The 17,867-nt window shown below is 60.4% G+C and overlaps 1 protein-coding gene across 16 annotated transcripts in view; it reads left to right on the top strand.

The window, feature by feature from the left end:
* The window catches only part of SZT2 (SZT2 subunit of KICSTOR complex), a 71,422-nt gene that overhangs the window by 51,344 nt on the left and 2,211 nt on the right, over window positions 1–17,867 (top strand). For 9 of the 16 annotated variants that reach the window (XM_043491428.1, XM_043491426.1, XM_043491425.1 and 6 more), the window contains 21 exons: window positions 159–347; window positions 650–832; window positions 1,022–1,197; window positions 1,418–1,584; window positions 1,937–2,034; window positions 2,679–2,811; window positions 2,981–3,108; window positions 6,144–6,265; window positions 6,820–7,002; window positions 9,321–9,591; window positions 9,840–9,919; window positions 10,235–10,360; window positions 10,677–10,879; window positions 11,023–11,113; window positions 12,453–12,533; window positions 13,040–13,114; window positions 14,122–14,187; window positions 15,532–15,745; window positions 16,211–16,394; window positions 16,664–16,786; window positions 17,125–17,623. In XM_043491428.1, coding sequence (XP_043347363.1) covers window positions 159–347; window positions 650–832; window positions 1,022–1,197; window positions 1,418–1,584; window positions 1,937–2,034; window positions 2,679–2,811; window positions 2,981–3,108; window positions 6,144–6,265; window positions 6,820–7,002; window positions 9,321–9,591; window positions 9,840–9,919; window positions 10,235–10,360; window positions 10,677–10,879; window positions 11,023–11,113; window positions 12,453–12,533; window positions 13,040–13,114; window positions 14,122–14,187; window positions 15,532–15,745; window positions 16,211–16,394; window positions 16,664–16,786; window positions 17,125–17,623 — 3,392 coding nt within the window. Of the gene's footprint in view, window positions 1–158; window positions 348–649; window positions 833–1,021; window positions 1,198–1,417; window positions 1,585–1,936; window positions 2,035–2,678; window positions 2,812–2,980; window positions 3,109–6,143; window positions 6,266–6,819; window positions 7,003–9,320; window positions 9,592–9,839; window positions 9,920–10,234; window positions 10,361–10,676; window positions 10,880–11,022; window positions 11,114–12,452; window positions 12,534–13,039; window positions 13,115–14,121; window positions 14,188–15,531; window positions 15,746–16,210; window positions 16,395–16,663; window positions 16,787–17,124; window positions 17,624–17,867 lie in introns of those variants that run through there. The other 7 variants (XM_043491429.1, XM_043491427.1, XM_038411997.2 and 4 more) reach the window with 3 other exon arrangements.

Here is a 17,867-nt window from a genome sequence, read left to right as displayed (position 1 = left end):
ATATGACCCCCGTGCACCCTCCTCCAGACATCATGTGGTCATCTGCAACCCATCCCCTCTGCTCCCCTGGCCAGGGACCATGGGCCCAGAGTCCCTTTGGGCTGGGGGTGTCCAGTGCAGGGCTGACACACAGTGACTCGGGCTGTCCTCTCGTGCAGGAATTGCGTGCATTGCTCTGTCATTCGTGGATGAGCGTGGCAGCCCCCTCTCACTGGCACGCTGGGAACGGTCTAGTCCCTTGGAGCTGCCCCTATCCCCACCTGGCACAGACCTGCTGCAGGACACAGACTTTGAGAGCCTCACTGCAGTCAACAGGCACCATGCTGAGCCTGGCACCCTCCAACCAGGTAGGAGTGTGCATGTTCTGTACTGAAGCCAGTCTCAGCCGCTGAGCAGCTACCTTGACCCTATGCCCAGGCAGGAGCTGCAGCCTGACGAGAGAGCTTTGGGCACCATAGACAGTGGGCTCAGGGCTCTGTGGTGGTGGGGCCCCTCCAGCCATGTCCCCAGGATGGCTCGCTGGAGCTGGGGAGGGCCTGCTGTGCCCAGGGGAGAGGGCATCATGTGGCTGTAGGTGTCTCTGAGCCTTGCGGGGAGATCATCCCTCTGCAGGGGCCGTGCGGCTCTGGTGACTACCCTCTTCCCACAGCTGCCTGCACCCTGGTGCGTTTGGATGTCTGGGAGAAAGGGAACATCAGCCCCCTGCAGCTGTCCGAGAAGCTGCGCAGCGCCCTGCGCCACGCCCTGTGCGACGCAGTCATGGAGTTCCGAGTGCTGCCAGCCCCACTCTGCATGGAGGCTGCCTGCCCACCGGAGGAGCAAGGCAGTGGCGGTAAGCTGCAGGGTCTCTTCTGGGTCTTCTCGCCACAGGTAGCTGTGGGGCCAGGACCCACAGCCAGCTGTGTCCTGGAGCCGGGGAGACCTGGTTCCATGGGGAGGCTGCTCTGGCTGAGCACTCCCTGCTGCTCCGGTGCTGGGTTCACAGCCTCTTCGCAGGTTCTGATGTGTACTCTGTCTGCAGGAGGCCTCAGGAGGACCATGTCAGAGACCAAGGGGCTGGCTCTTCCTGCGGGCAGTGCTGGTGCCAGTAGAGTGCTCCCGCCCCCTCTGCACTTCGCCTCAGCCCCCAGCTCTGGCTCTGGCGAGCCAGTCACGCCCACGAACAAGATGGGACGCCGGAGCTTCTGGGACATGCTGGTACAGTCAGAGGGACGTGGGCTGTAGCAGGGTGCTCAGACTGAGTGCGGCCCCCGGGGCTGGGGTCACAGCGGGGCCTGGGAGGGGAGAAGCCGGCTGTGCTGGGATGGCAGTGGTGGGGAAAGGCCTACGGCTGGGAGCCAGCTGGGGTGGGCGGGCAAGGGGAGATCAGAGCTTTGCTTCTCTCCACTCTTTGCCCCCTCTCGTGCCCCGCCCCCAGAGTAAGGCCGACTCCTCGGAGCTGGGCAGCCCCAAAACCACTGATGACATCGTGCTGGAGCGGCCAGAGGAGAGTCGCACCCGCCGCCGCCACAAGACAGAGAGCGTCAAGCAGCACCTGAGCCAGGAGCGCGCTTCCACCACGGCCGAGTTGGAGCAGGCCCAGAGGCAAGTGCCCTGGTGCGCCCCGCACAGCCAGCCAGCTGTGCCCACAGCAGCCTGGGAAGGCGCACGGTGTGGTGCTGCGATGGCCACAGCAGGCCTCACGCTGCGTCTGGCTGCCCTTTCTGCTGTGTGCGTGGCAGGATTCTGAGCAAGAGGGACTTTGGCCCGCTGGGCCCAAGGCTTGTGGCGACCCACACAGGGCATTGCGTGTGGACAGGGAGGGACGGAGAGTGGCCAGGCATCACATGTGCCCGGGGGGGCACCATCATCCACTCATCCCTCTAGCTTCTGCTTTGCACTGCCCCTTATGTCTGTCTCTGGCCTCAGCTGCATAACTAGTGCCCTGCCCCCACAGGCGCCAAGTCTGCCAGCTCGAGGAAGGGGAGATGGGCACCATGCACCCGCTCTTCAGTCAGACCTGCCGGCAGTGGATGGCGTTCATGAGTCGGCTGGGTATGTACTATGGGCCCATTTCCCCTGCCTTGCAGGATGGGGCTGGATTAGGGCTCTTCTCCCCAAAGCTGTGCCTGTGGGTTCCCGTGTTACCATTCCTTCCTCTGGCCCATGCTGACCCCACCCTGTGCCTCTGGCCCAGCTTGTAAGTGCTGTTTGTTTCCTTAAAGGCACCATGTGCCTGAGGTGTGACATCAGCAGTGACCTGGCCTCTGACAGATGGGCCTGCACTGGCCAGACAGTGTCTAGTGCTGCACGTGCCCGCACAGAGGCCAAGGCTTGTGGTCTGGCACATGGCAGCCTGGGAGACCTCTTCGTGCTCCCCAGCCCATCAGGAGGGCTCGATGTGGGAGAGTCTGCTAGGCGTCTGGCAGCCAGTGGGTCCCACCAGAGGAGAGAGGCCAGAGCCCAGCTCCACGCAGTGCGCTGGAGAGTCGGGCACTGTCCAGCTCTGCAGAAGAGAACTGTGCCTGCCTGAGATCCTTGCAGTTCCTTCCAGTCCATGCTCCGCCAAGCATGTCCCCACTAGGGTACTCACGAGCACTCTGAGAACTCGGCAGGAGGCCAGCTCCCTCTGCTCCCAGCAGACTGCTTTTGTGGCTGGGTATGTTTGTGGCTCATGCTGTTTCTCCTGTGCGGGGCAGGGTGTCCTTCGGTGCAGCAGTGCTCGGTGGAGATCGTCTCCCGCTTCCTGCTCTCCTCCATCCTGGAGGAGGTGGTGAGCCTGGTCACGGCCCTGGCGAGCGACACCACTGTCAAGGTGTTCCAGCAGCACTGGTGAGTGTCACGCTGGGGGCGTTGGGAGAAGAGCCCAAGGAGTCGGCTGCCCTGAGCTCAGCTGGGAGGTAGGATGGGGGGTTGCTGCCAGGCTCCCTGTTGCAGCTGGCAGGGATTGGGTGGGGTGGCTCCTGGCAGCCAATGCTTTGTGTGGTGCTCTCCTCTGCAGCTGCCCTCAGGGCGCCACCTTCCTTCCATATAACCCCAGTCAGAGCTCCAGTCCTCGGCCTGCGGCCATCAGACATTTCATCTTGCTGGGACGCAACTTCCACCAGTGGCGCTACAACACTGAGCAGGGTGAGTGAGGGCCCGGGTGCAAGCATTCTGTGGGTCTGGGGGAGCAGTCCAGGGGGCCTCAAGCAAGTAGTGTCGGGAGAGGGCAGGTGCCCAGGCAGAAACTTCCCGTGCCCAGCTCTGTACCCACAAGGCATTTGTTCTCAGACTCTCTCGTGGCCCCTGTCTGGCTTGTCTCACCCCAGGGGGTTCCCCCAGCTGGGACTCAGGCTTGGGCCTGTAGGCCAAGCTGCCAGGCTTGTCCTACCACAAGGAATAGTTCCCCCTCTCCCAGTCTGCCTGTGTCATAGTGAACACCCCACATGGCACATCCTCCAGGAGGAGCCATTACTCTGAGAGACGCTCAAGCAACGTGTGTGGCCCAGGCTGCGCCATGAACCCCTCAGGCCAGCACCGGGCAGCTGCTCCAGCCAGAGCAATGTATGGTGGCTGAGCAGAGGGTAACTCTCCTGGGCCAGGACCCCCTGGGAGTTTTAACCTATCTCTGCTTTGCCGGACTCTCGCAGCGCAGTGAGATGGGGGGCTTTTTTCCTGCAGATGGCGCGCCATATGGAGAAGGGAAGGCCAGGCCCTACAGGGGCTGCAGGGAGGGACAAGCTGGCGCCCCTGGGGAACACACTGTGCTGTCCCCAGACTTGCTGCTCCTTCATCAGAGTAGTTAGCTGGCTTGGACAATGCCCACCCTGGCTGGCTTCCTGCAGGGATTCTGGCCTTAGTCCCCCGCCCCCTTGGGCAACACTTACTGCCCATGTGAGGCAAAGGGAGGGGAGTGAGGTCCCAGCTAAACAGGCTCAGAGCTGGTGCTCAGGAGAATGTGGAGAGCAAAAAGAGGAACTCCTCCAGCATCAGCTCTATCAAAACTTCATCTTCTGCTGAGGAGAATCACAGGGGGCTGCTGCTCGGTGAGTGGGTGGGTGTATGTGTACCCAGGGTCCAGTCCTTCCCATTAAAATTCAGGCCTGGTCTCTAGCTGGCTGCAGAGCTCTGGGGCTCTGACCGTACCAGCACCCGGGGTGAGGCTGCCAACACTGGTGTTCAGCGCATGCACTCTGCAGGAAAGCTCTTCGGGAAAGGTTTGATCCTCCCATCCTGTGCTCAAGACCCTGATGAAGCCAGGGCAGACAAGACCTGATGTTCCTGACTAGAAACCACCTCTGCTTCCCAAGAAAGGCCACGCTGAGTGTCCATACCGTGGCCTGAGCAGGTTTTGCCATCAGCTCCCCTTTAGCCCTTTGGGTGGGCTCCAAGCAAAGGCTGGGCACTTTGCAACTGGGCCACCTTCGCACTTTGCAGGGCACTCTGTGTATGTGCCCCTGGGCCTGGCACCTTGGCTGGGGAAAAATAAAACGTCTTCCCAGCGCCATCCACTCGTGGCTCCAGAGTGTGGCCTCCTGCAGTAAATTGTACAGGTCTGTGACTCTCCTGGCCTCTCGCGTGGGGGAGTGAAATAGTGAGCAATGCTGATGTCTCGGCAATCATCCAGGCAGAGGCGCTGAGCTCACCGGGGTGCATGGGGCAGTCCCTTCGCCCCTTTCCGCAGCAGCTGTGCATGCGTCACTGCGTTGAGGTTTTCATATGAGCTGAGAGTGGCAAGTGAGAGCAGCTTGGGAGATGTGGCGCTGCATGGTACCAGCCTGACCTGAGCCCTGCTCCTGTCTTGCCTGAGCTCTCCGCCTTAGCCCTGCCTGGAGTTGAGGATGTGTCCCGGGCCCATCTTTGGCTGGGGTTGCTCCCATTCGCCAGCACTGTCATGGTCCCTTCCCGCCTGTGTCCTGACTAGACCCCAGAGCAGGTAGCGCTGGTCGGGCTGGGTCCTGCCCAGGCTCGGGGAGCTGACATTGTCTTCACCTGCAGTGAGACGCAGCAGGAGCAGGTGTCAGCAGGTTAAAATGTAAGTCTCTCGCTGGAGTGATGAGCCAGCGCTTGGGCCGCTGCTACCCAAATCCTTGCGCCGCCCAGTGGAAGGGCCAGCTGCAGGCTGTCTCTGGGCCTTTGTGCTGGAGTACAAGCAAGCGGCTGTGCAAGTGCTCATGCCACGGCAGGGAACACTGCACGTGCTGCTGATTAGGGCTAATCTGACCAGGTTCAGCCACGGGGCTATCCTGATCCCAGGGGCTGCAGATACAGAAGACCTGCAGCCAGCAGAGGGGCTGGGCTCTGTGCTGCTGTGGTTTGCAAGTGTGTCTGTGTGGTTCTAACACTAGTGCCCTGAGCGCTTGTCCTCCCCAGGAGAGGCAGGGATCTGGGGGTGGCTGTTGCCTAGGAAGTGGGGAAGCCAGGAATAGCTGCTTCCCAGTGTTTTACAGACTGAGGCAGGGCCTCTGGTGCAGCATGGCAGGTAGGGCCAGCTCCCTTTCCCTGTGATGTCAGCACAGGGAATGGGCATGGACCCAAGAGAAGGGCATGGCTAGGATGCCCTTAGCTCAGGACTGGATGGGAGGAGGGGGCCTTGGCTCCACCCCAGACCTGGCATGGCAGCATCACGGGCCCTTCGTTCAGGCCTGCCTGGGCTATGCCGCTCCATAGTAGCTGGTTGGTATCACGCTGCTTTGGGGACAGGGCTGGGGAGCACAAGGGGAATGCTCCCTACAGCTTGGTGGCACTCAACGTTTGGTTCTTCCCTACATACCCACTGAAATGCACCCACCTCTGGGGGCGGGAATTGGTATCAGGCATGGGCACAGAACACTGCGGCCCAGCATGGGTCTGGGGCAACTTTGCCAAGTTGCTCTGGGATCTTCAGTGCTGAGGGTGGGGTGTGGGCTCTTGCTGCTGCACGGCCCAGCCTGCCCAGAACAAATACTGGCATGCATGGTTGGGGATTAGTGTGGAACTTACGGTGCAGCCCTGTTGGCCAGCTGGGTCTTGGCAGGCTCCAGCGCTGATACGCTCTAGCTGGTTCCCGGCTAGTTGCTGTCCTGGGCCTCCTTTCTGAGGACGGGGGTCTGTGGCGCCCAGGTTCCTGCCAACGCCTCCCTGCAAGGTATGGGCAGTAAGCAGTAGGAAGACACATTGTGGTTCTCTCTGGTCTCTTTAAGTCCACAAGGGGCTCCAGCACTTCGAGGCTATGGAGCTGAGCTTGGTGGAGAAGGGCTCCAACTCCAGCCCCTCGCTGGCCCCGCGGCAGAGATTCCTTCTCCTGGAGATCCTCGACAAGAAGGTGGGTACAAATCCAGCCTGGCCCGGAGCCCATCCGGGTGGGGGCAGTGGGTGAGGACAGCCTGGCCTGGCTCCTCACGGCGCCCTGCGTAACAGGGAGCAGGCAGCCGTGCCAGGGCAGTGTTGTGCAGCTGCCTCTCTGCACTTTCATGGCAAACCCAGTGGTCTTCCTGTGGCCTGGCACTGCCACGCCCTCCGACCGGGCATGCTGCTGATAGCTTTTGGTCCCAAAGCCCTGGTGGCTCTCAAGGGCCCATGGCCAGCCTGTGTGCCCAGGCGCTTTGCCATCAGCAGCTCTGGGCCCTCGTGCTGCAGAGCAGGCGTGAACACCAGGACACGCCACCGTGGTGATTGGCTGGGCGCTGCGTTGGTGCTGTGGCCTCCCAGCTGCGCCCCCACCCCACGTCCTGTAGTGGAAGCCAGCTGGTGGGGTAGCAGGGACCCAGCAAGCAGCAGCAGCAGCCCATGGGCTCTTGGGTGATAGCGGCCTGGCCAGGGCTTAGCTGGTGTGGGCCCTCCCCCAGCAGAGCTCTCACCATCTCCCTTCCCACCTAGCTGATGCTCTACACCTACAACTGGTCCCCGGACCTGGGCAGCTCCTTGAACAGCTCGCTCACCCGCCTGCTACAGTGGCAGAATGCCCGTTCCCACATCGTGCATTGCCTCCTCAGCCAGAAACTGGGGCTTTTCCACCACTACTGCTACCTGGACACACCCTGGCATGAGGACAGCAAGCAGGTAATGGCACTGCCAGCCCCATAAGGCTTTCCTGCTGTAGCTCCCACCTGGGCCGCTCACAGGACACTACGAGTATCTGTACAGCCACAGCTGTGGTTCAGCAATTCTAACCCAGAGCCTGTCCGCAAACACCAGGACACACTGGCTCCCAACAGCCTTGGTTACTACTTGTCAGGTGACCCTAACACACTCCCAGTCCCAAATTCCCCCCCAGAAAAGTGTGTGCTATTCTGTCCAGCCCTCTTCTGGGTAGTCCAGATACCATTAAGTCCCTTGTTCCTGTAAGGGAACAACGTACAGCAGCTTGCCACCTGAAATGGAGCTACCCACACAGCTCACAGCATGGGAATAATTTTGATTAAAGAATAAAACCAGTTTCTTTAACAGCAGTAGATAGGATTTGAAGTCAGTACCAGTAATGAGGCATTAAAGTCCGAAATGGTCACGAGAAATAAAGATAAAACACATTCTAAACTTAAACTAGCCTTAGTTCAAGGTGAAATTCTTAACACAGGTTTTCAGTAGCAACCAAGTTTCAGGTCAGGCTCTGCTCCTAAGGTCTGCGGCTCTTTCTGCTCTCTTCTGAAAAGAGAGCGAGAACTTGGGGTGGTTTTGCCCCACACCTTTATAGGTCAGTCCCCCTTTGAAGTGCATTTTCCGGAGTGTGACCCCTAGATAAAGATCTTTCTGGCTCAGAGAAAGAAGACAGAGAGTCTGGTAGGAAAGAGGTTTCGTGCCGTTGTTTGCTAAGATGCAGAATCTGTTTGGCTAGGAACGGGATCAGGAACAAAGAATGGCTGTTTGAGAGGTGATGGCTAAGGCTACATTTTAGTCACTGGTATTTTTAGTAAAAGTCACGGTCAGGTTACTGGCAGTAAACAAAAATTCACAGCCTGTGACCTGTCCATGACTTGTACTAATATACCCATGACTAAAACTTGGGAGCTCGGGGCGGGGATCCCTGCTGCTGCTGTGGAGCGTTGGTCGGGCTGGCAGGCTTCCTGCCTGGCTCCACGTGACTCTCTGGAAGTGGCGACATGCCCCTTGGCTCCTATGCGGAGGCACCACCAGGGGTCTCTGCGCACTGGCTTTGCAGCTCCCATCAGCTAGAAACTGCGGCCAACGGGAGCTTCAGGAGCAGCACCTGCAAGCAGAGGCAGCGCATGGAGCCGCCTGGCCTCGCCTCAGCTCCTACTAGCTGAGGGAGGGCCATATCACCACTTCCAGGGAGCCCCCTGAAGTAAGCGCTAGCCGGAGCCCTCACCCCCTCCCACGACCCAACCTCTTGTCCCAGCCCTGAGCCCTCTCCCACACCCAAACTCCTGCTGGGGTGGGGCTCGGTGGGCTGAGACTGCCCCAGCAGCGCCCAGTACAGCAGACCCAGGGGCTGCCAGAGCTGCTCAGGTGGCCCCCGGATCAGCCGTACTGACCGCTGCAGAAGTCCCAGGGATCCCGGGAAGTCATGGATTCTGTGACTTCCATGACGAACTCGCAGCTTTAGTGATGGTCCATCAGCTTTGTTGACACCTGGCTAGAGGTGTCAACTTGTCCGTTGTGTTTGAGAAACCAGTTTACCCGTTCCTCAGACTTGTCTGGTAAACACACGTCAGTCACGATTCCAATTCATGTTCATACCTTTACGTTTAAAGTTGCTACATGCATTTCACCATGATATTACTGACCAGAAAGTTATTAGTTTTCAAGTGACACCTCACCAGGCATGCTCTGTACATGGATGACTAAACGAGCGTGGAGGGTGTGAATCCAGGGTGCATTGCATCACTTTTTTTTCCTTTTTAAGACCCCTCTGAAGGGAGTGATGGGTGGAATAGTTCATTTCCACATTGTTTTGTTCCACAATTAGACCTAACATCCAACATACCAATTTTGGTCCATTGATTTCTGATCCCACCCTGTTCTTGTTCACCAAGCATGATCTTAACACAGTCCTCGAGTTCTATCAGGAGGCCCTTTTGTTGGGACTAATTCAGCGTGTCTCCCTTTTGCACCTTTTCCCGCCAGCTGGTTCTTATGAACTTTCACTCACTTCCTATGGCTGAGCTTGCAGTTCGGGTACAATTATCACAGCAACAGGGGCCACGGGCATGAACTGGGAGGGGTAGGCCATGCCAGGCTGGGGAATCTGTTGCCTATAGGGACCACATTAGAAGTAGGACTGGGCAGAGCCCTGGGGCTACGCTGTGGGGACCTGTCCCTGTTGGGCAAGGTCTAGGGGCCTTCAGGGGCTTTCCCAGCTCTCTGATTCCCACTCCCAGACTCATGGTGAGGGGGGTCTCGGGGCTGTCTGTTTTATGTAGGAACCAAACCCCTTCCTAAACTCCACCCTGGAGGTGGATGCCCTGATCCGGAGCTCGAGCCCTCCCCCCAGCAAGGAGCAAGGCCGGCTCAGCAGCTCCACACGCAGCCTGCCGTCCCTGCACTTCCCCCCCGACATGATGCCCTTCGATGAGGCTCTGCGAGATGTCACCACTCTGAAGGGCATCCCCCTCAGCCCAGAGCTGGGACCACGTGACCCGGTGTCCTGGCATGGTGCCCAGTTCCTGGAAATCAAGAGCCTGGAGAGGAAAGGTAAAGGGGGAGACACCCAGCTTGTCCAGACCCGGGCACTGGTTTCTGGGGATGGGGGTGTTCACAGCCACAGCATTTCAGCCCCCCTGCTTTCCAGCCCTGGCCTCTCCCAGGAGAAGTGTGGGAAGCCTGGCCCGCAGCTCAAGGGGGGTTGGAGGCTTTACTCTGCGGGGGGATGGTGGGAAGCTGTAGGGAGGGAGAGACCTGGCTCTGGCTCCAGATCCCATGGCCGCTCCGTTCCCTCTCAGAGCTGGAGAAACAGATGAAGATTGAGAATCTCTTTGTGACGTGGCAGCAGAGATCAGCGCAGTCCAACATGCCCATCGGAGTAAGTGCTGCCCATCAGCATTACCATCTCGCCTCGCTCTGATATGATCACTGCCCCCAGGGGCAGGTGGAGGGGCGGCTGGGGGCATAGGGACATGTGGAGAGGGGAGGTGTTGCCCCAGGGGTGGGGGGTCCTGCATTGGGACTAGTGGGGGAGGGAAGGTTGAAAAGCCAGTGGTCCCCCTGGGCAGGTGAGCAGGCTGGTTGGCCCTGGAAGGGCAGGACGCCCTGCATGGGCCTGGGGGAGAAGGGGGCTCCCATGAGCCATGTGGGGGCATGGGCCACCCCCTGCAGCTGTGCTCCTTGTACTGTGCAGCTGGCAGACCTGGAGACCCTGAAGCAGTCCTCTCGCCTGGTTCACTATTGTGCCACACCACTGCTCTTCGACTCAGCTTTCCGGCAGCAGATCCAGGCCGACCAACAGGTGAAGCTGGAGGGGAAGGTGAGCAACTCACCAAGTGGGGGTTGTGCTGTGGTGGGGACCATCCTGCCTGAGCTGCAGCCTTGTCCCAGAGAGGGAGCCAGCTTCCCCAGAGCTGGAGGAGGGGCTCTGCCCCAGCTGTGCAGGCAGGGTCTGGCCACTGGGCCAGAAGGCCCTCGGAGCCGTTTCAGCTGGACAATTCCTGTGTTCCAGCACTCGGGGGCAGCAGCTGAGCAGCTATCGTCAGCCAGCAGGTCCCTCTCTTCTCAGGCAGGGCCGCGCCTGCTAGCTGTTCTCTACCGCAGGTGCTAGGTGCCACGGCTCCCTTGTCTTTCAGAAGCGCCATCGCTCAAGCGACTCGACAGCGTCGGGACGGGACCGGAGCCACAGTTGCGACTCGGCTGAGGTGCTGCCCTGCAAGCTGAAGGAGGAGCCCTGGCTGCAGGAGATGTGCAACGCCTTCCTGCAGCAGTACATCCAGTACCTGCAGAGCATGGGTTTCATCTTGGTGCAGGTGCGGCCTCTCTCGCCTGCCCGCAGGTCAGTGTGACTCAGACTGCTCTTCCCCCCCCCCCCCCAACCCCCGCCCCGTGCAGAGTGACGCCCGGGCGGGCAGGGCATACTTGTAGAGGGACTCTGGCTGGACTATCTGGTCAGATGACTTTATTCTGTCTGCTTTGCAGTAGCACTAGCCGGATCCGAGCTCTGGCATTCCTGGGCACTGAAGGGAGAGGCTCCTTCTCCTACAAGCCCAAAGCAGACGGGAGTCCGAAGGTGAGAGCCAAGTGTTAGGGTGGGCATGGGTCACTGCTCCACTCATATGCCTGCTCTTGGCTATTCACCAGGCTGCTGGGAGCAGAGCCAATCATGGGATCCTGGAGGTTCTACGTGTCCCTCTCCTGGGGCCCCTGGGCATGCTTTCGGCGCACCCATCCAGTATCCATCACCTCTTCTGACAGCTGCAACCCAGCAGACCCTGCCCAGCCCCTGGACCCAGTGCTAACTCTTCAGGTTCCTTCCACAGCTTATTCATCCCCTCTCCCAGAGCTCCAGCCAGGGGTGTTCTGGGCCCAGGTGCCTCTCACGGGGTACATGAATTGTGTAACACACAATGCAGTGTGATGCTCTGCTTGTCGCATGAGGAAAACCTGCCTGTGGGAGACTGAAGGAGCCCAGTCTGTGGTAGTGAGGGGATTTGGTCGCAGTTGCAGTCCCACCTGGGGAGGAGAGCTCCATAGTGGAGGGCTCTTCTCGTGGCTGGGAGCTGAAGCAAGACCACCCAGACTAGAAATAAGGTGCAAATGAAGCTGTGAGATTGGTTAACCATCAGAACAACTCGCCAAGGGATGTGGGTGGAGTCTCCAGCACAGTCTCTTCACCCAGACCGGGAGTGTCTTTCTATGAGATCTGCTCTAGCTCAGGGTGTGTCTACGCTTAAAATGCTACAGTGGCACAGCTGTGTGGTTGTAGCATGTCAGTGTAGGTGCTACCTATGCCAATGGGAGGAAATCTGCAGGTAGTCCATTTCCCCAAGAGGCGGCAGCTAGGTTGACAGAAGAATTCCTCCATCGACCTGGCATTGTTTACATGGTGGGGTTAGGTCAGCCTAACTACGCTGTTCAGCGGGATGGATTTTTCACGCACCGAGTGACCCAGTTAAGCAGAGTAAAACTTCCTAGTGTCGCCCCAGGCCTCAGTGAGAGGTTCTGGGCAGGAATTGGTGGGGAGGGTCTCTGTGCCGGGCTGGGGAGGAGAACAGCCCCTCCGGTGTCCAGTCAGGCTTAGTCTCCAAGTGCCAGTGAATCCACCATGTCCCTAGGTTTGTTGTAATACAGGTTAATAGACCCTTGACCAGAAACCTCCTCCCAAGGTGGGCGTCTCCAGACAAGTCTACTCTTCCCCTTCTCTCAGATAAACAGACCACGCCCTAGATGTCCCTGGGTCCCCCTCCGGACTCCAAGAGTGTGGGGAACAAGCTGGCTCCAGAGGGAGGGACACCCACGCCAGCTGCCTCTCCCAGCTTCTGCTGCCTGGCTCTTGGCATGGATGGCGGCTGCTGCTGGGCACCAGTGCCCACCTGCCTTCTGATCAGCTCTCTTCCTCTTCTCTCCAGAGCACAAGCCCCCCAGTCACCACCTACCACCTGCAGAGAGCCCTCCCAGGCGGCATCGTGCTCATGGAGCTGGGCTTCCAGGTGAGCAGGCAGAGATCTGTTGTCCCTAGCCAGGTTCTTTGTGCCCAGCTCACTTAGGGCTCCCATGGAGCTTCTGCCAGCCATGCTCATGCTGTGCTGGGCACTGTTCCTGCCCTGAGGAACTAGCTGCTGAAGGAGATGAGCCCCACATAGCAGGTGGGAGTGGAGACGCTGTCTATACAGAGCTGTCCCTCGTCTGGCCCTGCCCAGCGACTTCCTCACTGATCAGCCCAGGAAGGGCCTGGAGTGCCCAAGAGGAAGCGAGAGGGTAGGGCCCAGGCCGTGAGGGTGCTCAGCCACGCCCCAGGGGAAGGGTTTTCGTGGCTGGTTGGGACTAGAGTGGTGAAGCCAGAGATGGGGGAGGACGCAGGCTGGGAAATCTGATGCCTGGCCCAGGGGAGCTGAGGAAGGATTAGGGTGTGGTCTGGCTATGTGCACAGGATCTTACTGGCCCTGTGGGAGGCTGTTGGCAACAGGGCCATGTGTTTAGTGCACTCTCTCCCCAGGGCTGTTACTTCTGTGTGAAGCAGTATGCGCTGGAGTGCTCGCGGATCCCCATGGGCCAGTCCGTCAACTCGCAGGTAACAGCTGGCCTGTAGGCGCTCCGTCCTGGCTGCTCTGGGCCTGGGCAGGCAGGGCTGGAATCTTCAGCTTGCTACCTGCCGGGATAGGAGGGCAGGACTGCAAGGGCTCTGGGTAACACTTCCACCTTTCCCTAGGCCCCTGGCCTGGGGCGGCTGCTCTGGGGCTGACTTCCTACAGTAAAAGCAATAGCTCTTCTGCTTCACTTGAACAAGGGGGAAGCAGGGCCAAGAACGAACATGGACCAACCTAGGCTGGGAGAGGCCCCTCCAGCACCATGCACTGCTATGCCCCCTGCAGTGCCTTGGGTCTGCCCTGCTCCCCATGGGATCCCAGTGGAGCAGTGGTAGAGTGTGGAGCGTGCCAGCTTTCCTGGTCTCTCGTAAGGAGCGGGCTGCTGCCCTAGCAGTCTGTGCTGGGTGCAGGAGGCCTCTGGGAATGGGGCACACATCCTCCTTCCCCAGGGAGCGAGCGCCCTAGAAGTTCCAGCAGGGTGAAGGGCAGGGCACCCGGTCCTACCGAGAGCTGATTGCCCTGGCTGGCTGGTGGGGCTGTTCCCCTGGGCTGAAGTCTGCCAGGCCCTTGAAGCATTTGCTGAGGGTGCATGGAGCCTGCTTTCTGGGGAGCCTTCATGTGGTGAGCTGAGCTCCTGTCACCATAGACCCCTCTAGGCTCCGGCAGGTCACCCAGGGTTCTGCAGTGAGTGGCAGGCGTCCCATCTCTGCTGGGACATCTGATGAGATACTGCCCAGTTCTTCATGGGTGCTTGGCCTCCCTTTGCATTGCAGGGAGCGCTGGGCAGGGCTGGTTAGCATGGGGCTCATTGCAGGGCAGGGCCTTTTCTCCCCCGAGGGCTGGGACTGCAGTGCCAGCCCCTCTTCCACAGGGCTGGAGTGCTGTCTCCTCCCTGCAGCCCATGGAGGGCGGGCAGGGCACAGGGGCAGGCCTGGGCAGTGCCAGGCAGTGTCCTCTTTCCCACTGGCTGCGCGTCTCCTCTCTCCATCAGGGTGCTCTCACGGCCAGAGCTCGTAGCAAGAGCTGCATGGGACCCAGCTCCATCTCTGAGTCTGCGGTACGTCCTCTCCTTCCACTCCTGCCATGGCACTGCGGCATCTCCCTGTGCAGGGCTGGGCCTCGCCCTGCCAGGCATGCTGGGTGCTCTGTACCCACAGCCCCTTCCTGCCCTGGATGCTGGCTGATGCTGGGCCTCTTGCTAGGTGGTTCCCGTGGGGGAGACATCCCAGCAGGCAGCTGGGCCCTCGGGAGAGGGCTTGGAAACAGCCTCGCTCGTCTTGCTTCTCTCTCCCGGGCTGGGGCAAAGGCGCCTCTTGCTGGGCTCACTTCTTAGATCCGCTTGGTGTCCTCTCTGATGCTGGCACGGGGTGAGGGTGCTGCGTTTGGGTGCAGTGAGTACTGCTGCCCAGTCCCCTTGGCTGCTTTTTCACCCCCATTTCTCAAATGCTCAGGGCCTGCTCTGTCCCCTTGGTGCAACCAGGAGGGCATCCCTGTGAGGAATGAAGGTGCTGGAGCCAGCCCAGCAATGCCAGTAACTCATGGGTGGTATAACCGGAGCACACTGCTCTGGTGATCCTGGACTGGGGCAGGTACTGCAGCACACATCAGAGTGCCCCCGAGGCTGCTCTAGCTTGTGCTCCGGCCCAGTTGGCCTCTGGCTGCCCCAGATGGGGAAAGCCACCTCTGCTTCCCCTCCTCAGGCCTTCTGGAACTGGCCTTGTGTGTCAGCTGTGCTCTGTTAGGATGCTCTGTTAGGATGGGGTGTCTGTGGTCTGAGCTGGCTCAGGTGAGCTATCTGCAGCGGGATCCCAGCAGCTGTGCTGCGTCCTGCAGGGGCTGCCAGTGGCAGAGCTCAACAGGGCATGTCACATCCGGGGGTGTGTGGGGAAGGGCGGAGGGGCTGGTTGGGCAGGAAGTGTGGAGACTGAAGCAGGCCCGAGCTCCCTGCTCTGGGGGCAGCCCAAGTCTCTGCCCTCAGCCTTCTGCAGTCCTTGCAGAGCGCTGTGCTGCCTGTCCGTGGCCTGACGGCCTAATGCCAGCTGGTGGGGTCTTGGCTGGATGGAAGTCAGTGCAGCATGGCGAAGAGCTAGGCTAAAGGTGGGAGAGCAGAGCTGCTGCAGGCTGTCGGGTTCAGGCCCTGCCAGTCAAAGCCAGCTGTGGGTCCATCTGGTTCCTAGCAGCCAGGTGTCCGCAGCACCTCTGCACCAGGGCTTGGAATTGAAGCGACAGCTGCCTCGGGCTGGGCACAGCCTGGGCAGAGAGGGGTGAATGGGCAGCTCCCCGCACTGCCAGGCCCTGTGCCTTTGCCAGGAGGCTGCTGGTGTGTCTCACTCTGCTGCCAGCAGGGTGCCAGGCATCTGGGGCTCCCCTGCCCGTGCCCTGACCCTGTGCCCCTCCCCAGCTCTCCATGCTCTTCACGGAGGAATGTGACAAGGTGCGGGACCTCATGCACGTGCACTCATTCAGCTATGATTTCCACCTGCGCATCGTGCACCAGTACCTGCTGGGCTCCCACATGACCCTGCGCCAGGGCTACCACCTCACCAGCTTCCTGGAGGACTTCATCGCCCACCACCCCGACATCCCCAAATTCGGCCGCAACCATGTCTTCCAAGGTGAGCTGCGGAGGGGCGCTGCCCGTGGCCCTGCGAGTCCTTATGCTCCTGGCTGAATCCACTTCCGCATCCAGGAGTGCCGGGCCCAGGCCCTTCTCCCGGGGCTGGGGCCATGCCCCAGCTGGAGTCGCCTTTCCCAAATTCAGTGTCATCCAGCCCCGTTAGTTCCTTGGCCAACCTAGGTGGAGCTGCTCCATAGCTCCGCCTGCAGCACGCTGTGCCACCGCCCCCGGCCTGCACCATTCCAGGGCATGGTTGTATGGGACTGAGCGACCCCAGCCAGGCTGCGTTCAGCTGGGGCTGTGCAGAGGGCCCTGCCCGGGGACATCAGGGCAGGTGCGTCATGAGTACACTCTGGGGGCTGGGAAGCAGAATCTTGCTGTCCTGGTGTCCAGCTCTGGGGGCCCCGACCAGCCCCTGAAGACAAGGGGACACCTTGGCAAACACTGACTCCTCCTCTGCTAGGCACGCTGGCCATGCCCACCAACATGATAACAGCCCACCAGCTCTACAACTATGTGGCAGACCATGCCAACACCTACCACATGAAGCCCCTGCGCATGGCCCGGCTGGCTGTGGGCAGCGACGGCAGGAAGGGGACCCTAGGCATGGAGCAGAACGAATATGCGCTGGTCTCCATCTGGAACAGGTGAGCACCTGGCACTGCCCCAATGGCTCTGGGAACCCTGAGTGCCCGCCCCACTTAGGGCATTGCCTGGTCAGAGCCAAGCAGGACAGGCTGGAAGACGCTCTCACGCCAGCTGCTGACCTTGGGCTCTGGATGGTGGGTGGGTGCTGCAGCTGGTTCTCCTCACTCCTCCCCAGACATCTCCTGCGAGGCCCTGCTGCCTCCAGTGATTCCAGCTGTGGTTGGGGGTGGCACCGCCTGAGCCCCCAATGCTCTGCTTGTGCCTGTAGCTCGGGTTCCTACAAGGACTCGGAGGGGCTGCGGCACCATGATGACTTTGACGTGTCCCTGCTGGTGTGTCACAGCGCGGTGCCATTTGAGGAACAGAGCGAGGCGGAGAGGCACGTCCTCCGGTGAGAACCAGGACCCTCAGTCAGGGCTGGGTGGGGAGGCCCAGGGGGACTTGACTGGGCTTTGGTGGGGAAATGCCTGGGGACTGGATGAGGGGTGGTGTGCAGGCCAGGGCTGCTTGCATGGTTAGCTTCCGGGGACACAAACAGGGTGGCCCTGGGGGGTGTTGTGCCAGTGCAGTCCCAAGGTAGTGAGCATTGGCTGGCGGGGGAGTGAGGGCCAGGGTTGGGTGGGCACTGGCTGGCACATCCACATGGGGAAGGAGCGTTGCAGGAGGCCCTGGGGGCCACATAGCCTGGCTGGCAGGGGTGTCCCCTCCTCACAGGTGTCGTCTCTTCAGGCTGAGTTTCTACGTCATCATGACGAGCCAACGAGAGCTGTTCCCACGGCTGACAGCTGACATGCGGCGCTTCAAGAAGCAGCCGCGCTTGCAGCGGGAGAGCACACTGGAGCCAGTGGTTGGCCGGGCGGCGTGGGAGGCGCCGGAGCCCGGTCAGGGCTGCCAGCAGCAGGCAGAGCGGGACCAGTGGCAGGAGGTAGAGGACAGCAGCGAATTCTATGTGGGTGGTGCCCAGGTCAAGCTGGGCCCTGGACTGTTCTACACCTCGCCGCTCTTCCCCCTGCTGGCCTCCGAGGTGGCCGTGGCCCAGAAACAGCTGAGCAGCATGGTGCAGCTGGCAAAATGCCACTGCCGCAGGGACAACCTCTGGAAGCGCCTCTTCCTGCTGGAGCCGCTGGCCTCAGACAAGCTGAAGCTGGGCAAGCTGTCACTGGGGGAGCTGGAGGAGCTGCTGAACGCAGTGCATGGGAAATCCATCGCTGACATCGACCCCCAGCTGGTGAGGGGCAGGGGCCGTGTGTGTGTGTGTGTGTGTGTATATACACGTCGTGTCTCTTTCCCTCCCCCCACCCCTCCCCGAGGACCCATCATCCCAGGCTGGAGAGGGGCGGGAGATATGCATGTGTGTATACAGACCCCCAGGACCCAACATCCCCATCTGTGGGGGCAGGCACATGCTGGGGACAGGCAGAGTCCCAGCTGGTGAGGGGTGGGAGTGGAGACATGCATGGCATGTGGGAATC

This window comes from Dermochelys coriacea, chromosome 8 (assembly GCF_009764565.3).
Source record: "Dermochelys coriacea isolate rDerCor1 chromosome 8, rDerCor1.pri.v4, whole genome shotgun sequence".
In the NCBI taxonomy this organism is placed as follows: domain Eukaryota; kingdom Metazoa; phylum Chordata; order Testudines; family Dermochelyidae; genus Dermochelys; species Dermochelys coriacea.
Note: the sequence above shows the minus strand (reverse complement) of the source record. Positions and strands in the feature narration are given on the sequence as shown.